Source organism: Mauremys reevesii, linkage group 1 (genome assembly GCF_016161935.1).
Source record: "Mauremys reevesii isolate NIE-2019 linkage group 1, ASM1616193v1, whole genome shotgun sequence".
Lineage (NCBI taxonomy): Eukaryota > Metazoa > Chordata > Testudines > Geoemydidae > Mauremys > Mauremys reevesii.
This window is the reverse complement of record NC_052623.1, coordinates 242,400,297-242,414,367: the sequence shown is the minus strand read 5'-3', so window position 1 is coordinate 242,414,367 and position 14,071 is coordinate 242,400,297. Positions and strand designations below refer to the sequence as shown.

Sequence of the window (14,071 nt, the reverse complement as noted above, 5' to 3'; positions counted from 1 at the left end):
AGCTTGAAATTTAGTCAGTTTTTAAGTAGTTTCAGATACCACACGTAGCCAGGAGTTCACCTGCCCATTTTTTGTTGGTTTTAGAATAACTTCCTTATTTTTTAAATGTTTTTCTCTCAAACTTTTACTGTCTGAAAAACTAACACGGACAACCCCCTAACTGACTATGTAGACGAACCACTGAAACAGATTGTACACAGTGATCTCATTATACAAGGTAAAGAAACTAAAATATCCCTCCCCACATTTCCAGCACTTATAATATATGGGGTTACTTTTAACAGTAGTTAATTTAGAAAAACAAATGCAGGGAGAAGTGTAATTTCCAAGGTGATTAGATCCCTGTAAGGAGCTGGTGGCTGAGGTATGTTGTATATTTTCAAATGGCTTTGGCAAGTTTAATTTATGCTGGTTACTTTTAAGGGGCAAATTATTCTGGCAGATGGAATTGCTGGAGAAACTCACTTGTTTGGACGAGGTCTTTGTATTTTTCTCCACTTTCTCTACCCTCTTTTTCTGTTTTATTTGCTTTTACCCCCCTTTTCTGGGGCACCTCTGGGAACATTTATTCCCATGTCTGTATGTCCTCTAGAGGATAATACCTGGATCATTCACAGCTAAGCAAAAAAGATGATGTATGAAAGTATCCCACATTATATATATATATATATATATATATATATATATATATATATATATATATATATATATATATATATATATATATATATATGAAATGCTCCCTTGCTTGTTTTTACAATGAGGGCAGAATGAACTAGTGATGGACGAACCGCAAAAGGATCTGAGGTTTGGTTTGGATAAGTATTGAAAAGTTTAGATTGGGCTGGAGGTTTCTTGAGAGCAGGTTCTGTCATGAAAAACCAGGTAAAAAACAAGAGTGATGTCATGATAGGGGTCTACTACAGACCACCTAACCAGGAAGAAGAGGTAGATGAGGCTTTTTTTAAACAACTAACAAAATCATCCAAAGCACAGGACTTGGTGGCGATGTGGGACTTCAAGTAACCAGACATCTGTTGGGAAAATAACACAGCAGGGTGCAGATTATCCAACAAGTTCTTGGAATGTATTGGAGACAATTTGGAGCCAAAACAGGGAAAGAACAAGTTAAAAATTATTTAGACAAGTTAGATGTCTTCAAGTTGCCAGTGCCTGATGAAATACATCATAGAATACTCAAGAAGCTGACTCAAGAAATATCTGAACCATTAGCAATTATCTTTGAAAAGTCATGGAAGACAGAAGAGTTTCCAAAGGACTGGAAAAGGAGCAAATATAGTGCCCATCTATAAAAATATAGTGCCCGTGAATAAGGACAACCTAGGGAATTATAGACCAGTCAGCTAAATTTCAGTACCTGGTAAAATAACAGAAAAAATAATTAAGCAATCAGTTTGCAAACATGTAGAAAATGATAAGGTGATAAGTAACAGCATGGATTTGTTCAGAACAAATCATATCAAACCAACCTAATAGCTGTCTTTGACAGTGTAACAAGCCTTGTGGATGTGGGGAAGTGGTAGATGTGGTATATCTTGATTTTGATAAGGCTTTTGATACTATCTTGCATGACCTTCTCATAAACAAACTAGGGAAATACAACCTATGTGGAGCTACTATAAGGTGGGCACATAACTGGCTGGAAAACTATTGACTGCTAACGTCTCTCTGGAGTTCTCAGTCAAGCTGGAAGGACATACCAAGTGGGGTCCCATTTAAATAATGGCATTGAGAGTACACTTATACAGTTTGTGGACGATACCAAACTGGGAGGGGTTGCAAGTGCTTTGAAGGATAGGATTAAAATTCAAAATGATCTGCACAAACTGGAGAACTGGTCTGAAGTAAATAAGATGAAATTAAATAAGGACAAATGTAAAGTACTCCACTTAGAAAGGAACAATCAATTGCACACATACAAAATGGGAAATGACTGCCTAGGAAGGAGTACTGCAAAAAGGGATCTGGGAGTCATAGTGGATCACAAGATAAATATGAGTCAACAGTGTACTGCTATTACCAAAAAAGCAAACATAATTCTGGAATGTATTAGCGGGAGTGTTGTAAGCAAGACACGAGAAGTAATTTTTCCGCTCTGCTCCATGCTGATTAGACCTCAACTGGAGTATTGTGTTCAGTTCTGGGCACCACACTTCAGGAAAAAATGTGAACAAATTGGAGAAAGTCCAAAGAAGAGCAACAAAAATAATTAAAGGTCTAGAAAACATGACCTATGAGGGAAGATTAAAAAAATTGTGTTTGTTTAGTCTGGTGAAAAAAAGACAGAGGGGGGACATGATAACAGTTTACAAGTACATAAACTGTTGTTACAGGGAGGAGGGAGAAAAATTGTTCTCATTAACCTCTGAGGATAGGACAAGAAGCAATGGGCTTAAATTGCAGCAAGGTCGGTTTAGGTTGGACATTAGGAAAAACTTCCTAACTGTCAGGCTAGTTAAGCATAGGAATAAATTGCCTAGAGAGGTTGTGGAATCTCCATTATGGGAAGTTTTTAAGAACAGGTTAGACAAACACCTGTCAGAGATGGTATAGATAATACTTAGTCCTGCTTTGAGTGCAGGGGACTGGACTAGATGACCTCTCAAGGTCCCTTCCAGTCCTATGATTCTATGAAATTTCCATTACTTCTTGGTTCCAGTTGAGCTAGACACTTTCTAATTGATGTTTTCCCTCTGAGCCTGGACAGAAACTGAGTGTGCAGAGCTGCGCTAAATGAAAAATAATGACTAGAAAGTTCAACAAAATGTTTTGAGACCCTTAATAAAGTTTACATTTCAGTTTTGGATAAAGATTCAGATTTAGTGAAAACTCACTGGTTTGTCCTTTCTCCATAAGTATAGTGTACCCCTTCTTTCTTGTACAGTTTTTCATGGGTGAAAGACGACCCTGCTGAAATGCTGAGTAAATGGCTCACAAATGATGGCTTCATTTGTTACCAATTGCAACTGAGATGGTTTTCTTTTTCTTAAAGAAATTGCATTAAATTTGAAAAACTGTAAACATGAAAATAATTTCAATACTCCTCCCACCCATTCACACGTTTTGCTGTATTCCATTCAGCGCTTGGTTTCTCCAACACTACAGAAGCCTGATTCAGCACTTATGTATTTTCAAACAGAATAAATCCATTATATTACTAAGAGTTAACTTCTACCCTTACATAAGTACTTAATTCCTATTTATGGAAATGGCAGTTAGGCATGCACTTTGGAAGGAAAAATCTATTCCTCAATATATGATCCCATCTATATTGTAGCTAAATATTCCCATTTTACAAATTAAGCATTCACTGGTTGCAAAATATTCCGAGTAGAAAATTGTGTCAACTGCACCCCATTCTCATCCCGCCCTCCCCCCGCAAAAAAAAATCTGGATAGAAATGTGAAAGGTCCAGATTTAAAACTGTAGATCCATAGGGTTTAAGCCTAGGAAAGAAAACCTGTTTATAATCTGTAGGGTTTCTTATATTTGCTTTGAGAATTTTCCAGTAGATCATTCTATGGAACATCTTACATTTCCTTGGACTTTGTAGATTTCTATTACAACTTTCAGTGGAAAAAACCAAAAACTGAAAAGCTCGCTTTTTTCCAGCACTTTCCTTCACTTACTGCATTGTAGTATCTGCCAAAGACACAGATCTGAAGTGTTATCATTTGACAATTTTAAGAACATTTTTGTTCAAGTCAAGGATTTTCTTTTCTTCTGTATGCTTGTGTACAAATATATGGAACACACATAGCTCACATTCCCCCAGTTTACAAGTGTTGTGGTATTTATAACCTGTATAATATATGATTTTCTTATATGGATGTTTATATTTTATATATCTTCCTTTTTTCCTCAGTCATTTATCCAAATTATCTCCTATTACCTTTATGTGTTTGTGTGGGGGGGGATAGTGAATGAGGCAACAGCCCCTGGAAGAGGAAGGATAATTTTGTGGTTAAGGCACTGGTTTGGGTCTTGGGTGATGGCCTGTGTGATTTTTTTTTTTTTGGAAAGTCACTTAGGTCAGATTCTCAGTTTGTGTAAACTGGTGAAGCTCTTTTGACAATAGCTATGCCAGTTTACAGCAGCTGAGGATCTGACCCTTAATCACTCTGTGCTATAGTTCCCCATCTGTAAGATGGTTATAAATTACATTTTTCTGCCTCTCAGGGATGTGTTGAGAATAATTTCATTAGTTTACAAGGTGACCATGTCCTGTCTTGATGTGGGCCATATAAGTACCTAAGGGTTTCAAATGTGGTTGGCTTAACTTTGCTCCCATCGATATCAATAGGAACATTGCAATTGACTTCAATGAAAGCATAGTTAGACCACTGTTGCCTGTTTTTGAAAATCCTGCTCTTGTTGCAGTTCTACTTGTGAATTACTTCCTTATGAACACTGCATTATTTTTCAGTTCTGTGTCATTGTTTTATATATTTTATCCTTGAAATCTTCCAGAATTATCCATATTTTAGTCTGTCTGTCTATGTTGTCCATCCATCCTTCCACTATGTCTGGTGATATCCTAGTGATAAATTTCAGAACCATACAAATTTAAATTTATCATTCACCTTTGACTGCCTCTATTACACTCTGTCTATAGATCCATTTTTGGCGAGACTACTTGTTACATTTCAAACCTCTGGGTACCTTCCAATAGCCACCCAGTTTAAAAACAAAACAAAATGAAGAAACAAACAAAGCAGTTGGCCTACAAATGTTTGTTTCTTTCCTCCATAAATATGCTGGTCTGAGATATTAGATGGGCAATGTTCAGGTCTGCACCAGTTGACAGATGTAAGGTCCAATATAATGTGAAACAGCATAGCTGGAAATGAGAATGTTCTATTGTTGGAGAAGAGCAGGGAATTCCCCACCTCGTCTGGTTTCCGATGGGATATACAACACTTGTTACGTGTTGTGGCAGCTATTGAGATATGAGAGCTTAAAACTGTGACAGTATGATTTGTGGAAAAGAGTATTCAGTTAATTTTTCAGAGGTTTCTTAAATTAATTATTCAGAATTTTTCTTTCCTCCTTTTGATTGCAGTTGGGCACATTATTAAGACAAACTGGCTTGACAGGTGGAGGGACATAGATAGCAGTGGTAACATTTCTGCTCCTTTCTGGACCCTGCTTCTCTTCCTCTCGGTGAACCAGGAGAGGGAGCTCAGTGGATCTGGAGAAACTGAAGAGGCAGGAATCAAGATCTCAATGAGGCTAGGAAGAGAGATTGCACTTATCAGGGAAACTTACCATAACTGGGAATAAAAGGGAGCTAGATAATAGGGAGTGAGGACCGGGTAAGGCAGAGGCATTCAAGTAAATGGTCTCCAGCTCTACTTTCTCCCTACTTCCCAGTCTCTGCCCTGGTCAGTTGTCTCTCAGGCTTTCCCACGGAGCAGCTTCCTGCTGCCTACTTCTTCTTCTGGCTCTTCCGCTTTTCCTGGTCCGTCCAAGGTCCTGCTCCATGCTCAGTGAGAAAGAAGGAGCATAGCAGCATTGAGAAATGGGAGAGCAGAGCTCGGGAAGCAGCAAAGTATGGCCAAGGACCAATTAAAAAGGAGCCACCCACATTTGACAAGTACCTGTAGGGGCTGTCAAGCAGTCTAGAGTGGCTCATGACCGTGAGTGTCAGACTCAGGACAGACTGTTAAGAAGCGGGGCACAAACTCCAAACTGGTTGTGTGTTCTATACTGTACCTAGATTTCACTAACCCAGAATCAAGTGTGAACTCCTCAAGCACTACAATAGCCTTAACATGGAGTCACAGACAGTCCCCTGGGGTATTCTGGTCTATCTTGCCACCTAGACAAGCTTGCTTTTGTGATAGATGGTCCCTTATATAAAAAACAATCACAGCAGTATTCAGGTTATTCCCAGTCCCAAAGGGCCAGTCACTTACCCAGGTCAATTTTACATAAATCTCTCACCAAAGACAACACTTGTAGCTGAACCTATAATTAACTAAAGATTTACTAACTAAGAAAAAGAAATGAGAGTTATTTACAAAATTAAAGCAGGTAAACATACAGACACCAATGAGTTAGTCTGAGGTTTCAAAAGGCAATAAAAGCTACTGCAATATGCAAGCTTTCTGTGTCCTTTAAGGCTAACCTATGCTAAGCAGCTTGGGGATCCCTTGCTTACACTTAGAATTATTGCCCTCTCCAAATTCCAAGCAGCACGGTGATACAGTTCCTTCTGGTCAGCCATTTTTATTCCCTTCCACTAGAGTTCAAATTGATGGAACAAGTGTGGGCGCCTGTCTTCTCTTCATGTGTGTGTGGCAGGGGGCAATCAACAAGGTCTTTTATCCTTTGATGGCTCATTTGGTTTCAGTGTGCCTTCTTGTGTGCAGGACCAGCACTTTATGCTAACTAATGCTTCTTTCCTGTTTTTGGTGAGTTATACAATTACAGAGGTTTACAGTGCAAACACTCAGTATGACTTCATACCTCAGACAACAGATGTTATATGTGAGATGAATACATGCAGCCTCATAGGGGTATTTCATCAAGTCTAAACACTAAACACATTCTTTTCAATTTAACATCTATTTTAACAATGCTAACACACAGGTGAGTTGGACTGGTTTCCAGCTGTGCATTTGTCAGTGTTCATTGAGGTCTAGGGGCCTTGCCATGAGCTGGCACCTGCTCTGCCAGCATCACAGGGGGTGAACTATCTTTTAACCATTTTAACAAAGCAGTTGACTCTAGTGCCATTGTAGGTGAAACACTATTGAAATTTGCAGATGTGCAAGATGGGAAACATGAATTTCTAAAACAAAACAACAAAGAATCCTGTGGCACCTTATAGACTAACAGACGTTTTGCAGCATGAGCTTTCGTGGGTGAATACCCACTTCTTCGGATGCAAGACTTGCATCCGAAGAAGTGGGTATTCACCCACGAAAGCTCATGCTTCAAAACGTCTGTTAGTCTATAAGGTGCCACAGGATTCTTTGTTGCTTTTACAGATCCAGACTAACACGGCTACCCCTCTGATACTTAAAACAAAACAGTTGGTATGAAGCTGTTTCCCCATCAGCTGAGGCACTATTATTGCTTGATTAAAGCAGAAGACCGGGAGTAAGGATCCTGAGTTCTCATCCTAATGCAGCCACTGACTAGTTGTGTGAGCTTGGCCTAGTTACTTAACCTCTCTGTACTTCTGCTTCCTCATTTAAAGCCAAATTCTCATCCCTATATTCATACTGAGTAGGACCTTACTCCACACAGAGCCCTGCTGATTTTGGTGGGTCTCCCTGTGGAGTATGTTACTGTTCAACACAACTAAGGGTATCAGAAGGAGGCATAATTATATTTATTTACTACAAAGGAGTAATGTGAGACTTAATTAAAATGGCTTCAGATCCTCAGATGAAATGCAAAGTGTGCAAAGTTATTTTTCCCCATCTGCTGCTGCCCCTCTATTAAAATCTGTTTCATAGTTATCCTAGAAGGGTTACTACTAAAAAACAAACAAAAAATCTTGTACATATTAACTAGATTTGTCAGTTTATTGTGAATGAACCTGTGTGGAAAATATTATCTGCCAGGGGCTACTCAAGGAAACCAGTTTACCCTGCCCCATAGTGAGGAGCCATTAGATCTACCTCATGCCAGGAGCTGACAAATTCTACGTGACTGCTCTGAATGCTGCAGTATGTATGACGCAGATTTAAGACAGGCTTGGTTGAAACTCTTTTCTGTACTACACTGAAGGTGCCTTTGCAAATTTAGCTCCAGTGTTTTGCTCCCACAAGTGACATAATGCTCATTTGGGAAGATACACGTAACTCACCAGGGTTTGTTACTACTCGTGACTAAAGCCGCATCCCAGACTCATGCTGATAAAGCCTTGATACTACACCATAGTGTATACCCTCTGTGTGTGTGTGCGCGCATGTGTGTACAGTTTTACAATATACACAGAAAGTTTAAAAGACCACATTATTTTAAAAGGATATAAAGAAGTAAACTTATTGTCTGCCTGTTGTGGGGGGTGGGGGGAAGTGAGGAAGGGAATGGACCCTGCTGTGGGGTTAAAACCTTGTGGCTTTTAAAGGCCCTTAAAGTTGTCCAGCTGCAAAATTTAAAAACAACAACAACAACAACAACAAAACCCCAACCAACCCTAACTGGGAGGGGAAGCTGGAAGGAAAGGAACAGAGGTTTTAGTGTGACCATGCTGTGTGTGTAAAAGAACAGAGACTCTGGCTTTTTTATTTATTTATTTTTAAAGTGAGTTCAGTGCCAGCCTGGACATTGGCCGTGCAGACTATTGAGCCATTGTCTGCTCCATTTCCAGAATAGCCCCCAGTTAATCACTTCGGCTTTGAAGGGAATTTCCTCGTGGAATTCTCCACAGAAAATCTAATCAACTGACCTGCCCTCCCGACAATAGAAGGCTTCCCCCATTCCCCCCCCCCCTTCCTTATTGGGGCGGGCTCTGTAATGTAGCCTTTTGTGCAGAATGAACCCTCCCAGTAGGAGTGGATAGCTGGTCTCTCTCTTTCTCTCCCTCTCTCTGTCTCCGTGTGTGTATGATGTGGAGCATTCACACTGTCTTCTATGTGTGTGAATGTGTGCGTGTGCGTTACTATTTGACCAGATGCTGCAGTGCACTGGCCAGTCACTGTCTCTGCATGTGTGTATGTGTAAGTGTGTGTGCGCGCGCGCCTCTGTCATTTCATGTCAAAGGTCCATTACCTGATTACCTTCCTCGTCTGCCAGATTTTTATCTAGATAATTGGAACTGCTATGAAGGCTGTGCTCTGCCAGCCAGCTTAGATTCTCTAAAACCATAGTTTGTCCACCTTGTTATCTGTGGCTGTCTGGGCAGAGGAAATTAAAGAGATCCACAGCAAAGGGATTCCTTTGACTTGCTCAGAGAGAAGGGTTTAAAAAAAACAAACCCAGAGGACAGACTGAAAGTTTATTGTTGTTTTTGTGCTCTGTGTGTGTGTGTTGTTTTGGCATGTGGATACCTTTCCCCCTTCACACACCAGGGCTGTTTGATGGAGTTTGGAGCTGAGGAAACTTTGGTTTTGTTGCCAGGACGGTTCGCAGCACTTTGTGGCAAGCAAGAGCTAACAGTGAGACCGACAGAGTGAGTGACAAGTTGTTTACAGGTTTCCTTGAAGGGGCCTCTGCTATATTTCAATCTGTCAAAGTTGCTTTTCTTCCCTCAGAACAATGCCTGATTGTTTTTTGTTGTTTTTTTTCCCCAAAGAAGGAGAGGGAGAGAGAGACTTAAAAAAGGGGGGAGGGGAGAGGAGAGGAGAGGAATGGAAATTCTTTGAGTACAAATGCCTTTGGTTACATTTTTATGTGCCTAATCTTTTCTTCCCTATTTCAACTCCGAGGGAGTTGATAACAGCTTCAGTTTAATCAGGCTGCTCTTGTTTTATCTTCTTTCTCCACTGATCTGCCTCAGCACAGGGGTTCGCGCCTGGTTTACAGGTTTTGGGTTTTCTTCTTTTCTTGTTATGGACGTTAAATGAGTTGACTTCTCCCATTTTGTGGTGACTGGAGGACAGAATTAAAAGGAAAGGACAGGCACCCTGAGGTTGCCTAGTGCTTTGCAGTCGCAGCATGCTGCTCCGCTGTGGGGGGAGTTTTATAAACAGTGTCTACTGCTAAGCGTGCTACCCCTTTAAGAGACTGGTCAAGGAGTCCTAGCTCAGAGAGGGGGGTGGGAGAGAGAGAGAACGAGAGAGAGAGAGAGAAAATCAATCGGTTTAGAAGGTTTGGACTCACTTGACAGGTTCAGTTGGAGGCGATCATAGGTGGCTGCTGTGACAAAGGGAAATTGTGCTTTTCCAGCATGCTAACTGACCCTGATTTACCTCAGGAGTTTGAAAGGTGAGTGGTGTGTGTGCGTGCGTGTGTGTGTGTGTGTGTGTGGGAGAGAGAGAGAGAGAGAGAGAGAGAGAAAGTATAACTCCCTTTTTGCAGCAGTCTCTGTATCAGTGGTGAGATGCTCCCCAAAAGAATGCTCGGTGGAGAAGCTTTATCTTTGCAATTCAGATTACATGTCAGTTTGCTGATCATTTGGTGGTGGTGGTTGTTGTTGCCTGAACCAGATCGAAGGGATGTGCAAAGTCCTTTAAAACTGCTTCACCAGTGATGCTTTTCTGGTGGTGTTTAGATCCCTAATGGGCATCTTAATGAACGTTATCATGATCTCTCTCTCTCTCACACACACACACACTCCTTCTCTGAGCCACTGTACTAAAATATGGGAGGCAATATTTGATGCAGAATGCCCTAATTTTTAGCATCACTTTCTCTCTTCAAGAAGTGATTTCTGGGGTGATAGAGAAGGTGTCTGGTTATGGGTGAAACCATGGATTTAACTTCCAATCTGATTCTTCCCTAAAACTTTGGAAGGCGCTCTGTAAAGCACATGACATTTTGTTGATCTAACAGAAGTTATTATTTTTAGTCAAGTTAACATCACAACATTCTGTCAATAGATCAGCTTTTAAGTATCTTTTAAAAAAAAAGGGAAACTTGAATCTAAGTTTTAGCTAACATCTCTTTCATTGAGTGTCAAAAGCAGAATTTTGATTTGTGACCTATTTATTTGCCTCCCCCCTCTTGCTAAAGTAAGAGCCTTGTACATTTGGAATTAAGTTTTTTGCTACCCCTGGCAGTGACTTGTAACCTCCAGAGCGTAATACTTATTTCACTTAAATCTGCCTTTTCTAAACTGTGTTTTGAAGCCTCCTCTCATACATTTGTACACACTTCCACTGAAGATCCAATATCCTTCCCCTCCAGCTTAATTTTTAAATATTATAAATAGGCCTTTGTTTTCCTTTAACAAAGAATTCAAACTTTTCATTTAGTAAACAAAAGAACGCCAGGATGCATGTTACTTAGGCTTTTTTTTTTTTTTCATGAAAGCTACCTTCTGTATAAACATTTGGTTGTATCTGACTATGCAATGCAGGCTAGGTGCTAGACCAGCTGGTTAAAAATATGCTAAGTCAAGCTGTTCATCGCTCAAACTACTGAATATGATAGTAAAAGGCACAGAAAGAAAGGAAGATGAAAACATTTTAAGTAGGCAGAAAAACATGCATGCAGTGAAAGGACAGGAAAGAATGCTGGGATTAAAATAAAGAAGAAAAATAAAAATAGAAGAATATGAATTAAGTAGGAAATTCAAAAAAGCAAGAACTATTTTAACACTTTCTGTCTCTTTTTGTGACTAAAACACTTCCTTACCAGAAAACGGCACTAGAATTGTTGAACTACTTAAAAGATTTTATTTAATACAATTCATTTGTCAGCTCTATTTAAAATACCTGAAATTTTTCTTTAGTTTCTTCTTATTGTGATAGAAGAGTAAAGATTGCTTTTGCTCATATGTACTATATTAAGTTAGCTAGAGTACCTGGGAAACTATTACTGTTTATAGTGATGAACCCTGAGCTAATATAACAATAAACAGATTTCTCTTGCACACGCAGTCAGTGGTTAAAAGTATTCCATATACTTCACCAAGGCAGAAATTTGTAAGGAAGCTATTAGATTGTTCTTTGAACTTTGTGATGAATAGAATACGTGTAAGTCTATTAAACAGATATAGTCTTTTCATTTTTTTATTGATGGACTTTTTTTTCCCCTTTGACTTCTCATTACATGACTTTTTCTTCTTCATTTTGAACCTAACTTTTTCCATAGTAGTAAAACTAATTTCTCCCTAATCTTTCTCAAGGCATACATTTCATTTTTAGAGCTCAGAGATTTGCTCTTTTAAAAATTCTATTTAAATAATCAATAAACTGTTATTCTTTTTGCTATGCAGATGATTTCAAGAATAAAGATAAGCAATATAAAAGAAACCTCGCAACATATGATTTTTTTTTACCATTTTTCCTCTGTAGTTGGAATTAGTAATACAAACCAATATCTCTGTTAATCATTACCATTTGTTTACATTGTATATGTGTGTTTGGCTATAGTTACACACACACACACACATATGCGCACACAACAGATACTGCCCATGTAGTGTATTTATATTTACCAAAAGACAGGCATAAGAACATACATACACACACGCGCGCGCACACACACAGTTCACATGTATATCCATGTACCATATATAGGAGGCTGCTTCTTGAGCAGTTATATTCTCAACAAGTACAATACTTTGAGTGTGTTTTCTCCACACTCTGGGGTCCCACCTGTCACATCCACATGGTCAGCTTCTGTTTTGTTACTAACATGCACAAGCCCCTATCTGATTGTGTAATAGATTACAAGGAGGTAAAAATTCAGCATGTAGAGCTTGCTGTTTAGTTCTCAGAGTGTATATGTACTGCAGAAGAGTAGTTATTCTTTCGCTGTCACCATTGCCCTAAGGAGAATTGTTCATGTTTCATTGTACCCTAGTAACTATAAGCAGTTTAGAAACTTTAAAGTGTCACCCCAAGTTTCTAATGAATCGAGGGGTTAGAACGAAGGAGACTTCTCTTGTTTATCATGGACATTTCTGATACACACTAGGAATGAAAATGGTCCACAGTGTCAGGTGAATAAACAAGCATTAATTAATTCAGCAGCAGTAGTAACATGCACTAGGTTTTGTAAATTAGCACATACAATTTATAAATCGTTCCTTAAGTGTTAGGGATTTTGGTTTCTACTGAGAAGTTCCTTGCACCTCTTTATTTTTATTTATGGAGGTTCCATTGTATAATTGAAAGGATCATCAGAAAGCACAAACTGAGGAGGAGAATGCTTGCAGAAAAAAATGTATGGAGAAATTTATAACTGGAATCTGTCTACTTATTAGGGAGTAAATGACTGCTGGGATGTACTTTTTGGTGCACCTGTGGCACTTAGAATCCACATCAAATTATTCAGAAGAATAGCCTTGATCTTTTAAAATCACATAAAGTTTGTTGAAAACAGAAGGTAAACCCACAATAGAAGGTTTGAGATCCTTGAGAAATAAAGCAAGTGTAGCTAGAACCATCACGAACAGTACTGAAATTTGTAGAATGATTAAGAGCTCAAAAATGCCCAGCATAAAGTTTTAATGTCCTAATAAAATCTAGTAAATGAAAAATAAAGTAATCTCTTAACAATGTCCCTTGTGTATGATATTCTTAAATCAACGTTAAATACTGCATATTTACATTTTTCTGTAGCCTTTGAGAGTGGCTAAACTAGGCATCATGACAAAGTGACGTCTTTTTGTAGATTCAAGGTAAAGAAGTGTGTGGTGTTTGTTGAAAAAGGAAGGGTAGGTTAATATTTCCTCAGGAAGAAAGGAAGACAAAAGGTAGAGAGAGAATAAAAGGGTGCTTGCTCTAGAAATTACATGAGTAGATAGACAGTCTGTAGAAAGGGAAGGGCTCAAGGGTGTAAATGTAAGTCTCTGCTGAGGGGAGAAAACACTTAGTTGCTATGCTGCAAGAGACATTTCAGACTCCCACTGAATTTATTTTGGGGTCATACCAACACTGTTAAATGGAGAAATCATTTTCCTAAATGGAAACTTTGTATATTTCATAAGTGCTTTTATGAACCAAAGTTACACTGAGTCTTCACCTTAAACTATTTGTGCTGAGAGTTTTTGTAAAAAACAAACCAACCCAGAATGTCTCATTCTTGTAAAATCTACCTGTAGAAATAAAAAAAAAGTTATGCTTTGATTAAAAAAAAAAAGTTTGAGATTTTACCAATATTGAACTGGATGTCACTTATGTTCCACTGATTTTTTTTCAAAAAATGATTTTCCTGTTTATTTATTTAGGTGTAAGGGTCTGGGAGTAGAGGAATAATTGAACTCAAGTGGAAAGTTTCAGATAACAATTTTTGCCCAAATAAAATTAGGTTGTTTTTATATTTCTGTGATAGGACTAAAGGAATAATACATTTCCAGAATGTTCATTAATGTTCTTTACTGATTTCATTTGTTGTGCTTATGCTTTATGGGGAAGAAGTTGACTGTAACTGATTATAGACTTTTATTAACATCTCAATAATTTACAAGTTGTTTGAATAA

General features: G+C 38.7%; 1 protein-coding gene across 43 annotated transcripts in view; it reads left to right on the top strand.

Moving 5' to 3' along the window:
• SOX5 (SRY-box transcription factor 5) overlaps positions 1–14,071 on the top strand; it is an 862,257-nt gene that overhangs the window by 483,958 nt on the left and 364,228 nt on the right. Inside the window, exon 1 of one of the 43 annotated variants that reach the window (XM_039543878.1) lies at positions 8,976–9,151. The exons of 41 other annotated variants lie outside the window; for them this stretch is intronic. In XM_039543878.1, coding sequence (XP_039399812.1) covers positions 9,060–9,151 — 92 coding nt within the window. In that variant the 5' untranslated portion in view covers positions 8,976–9,059. Of the gene's footprint in view, positions 1–8,975; positions 9,152–9,795; positions 9,907–14,071 lie in introns of those variants that run through there. One more of the 43 variants, XM_039543919.1, reaches the window with a different exon arrangement.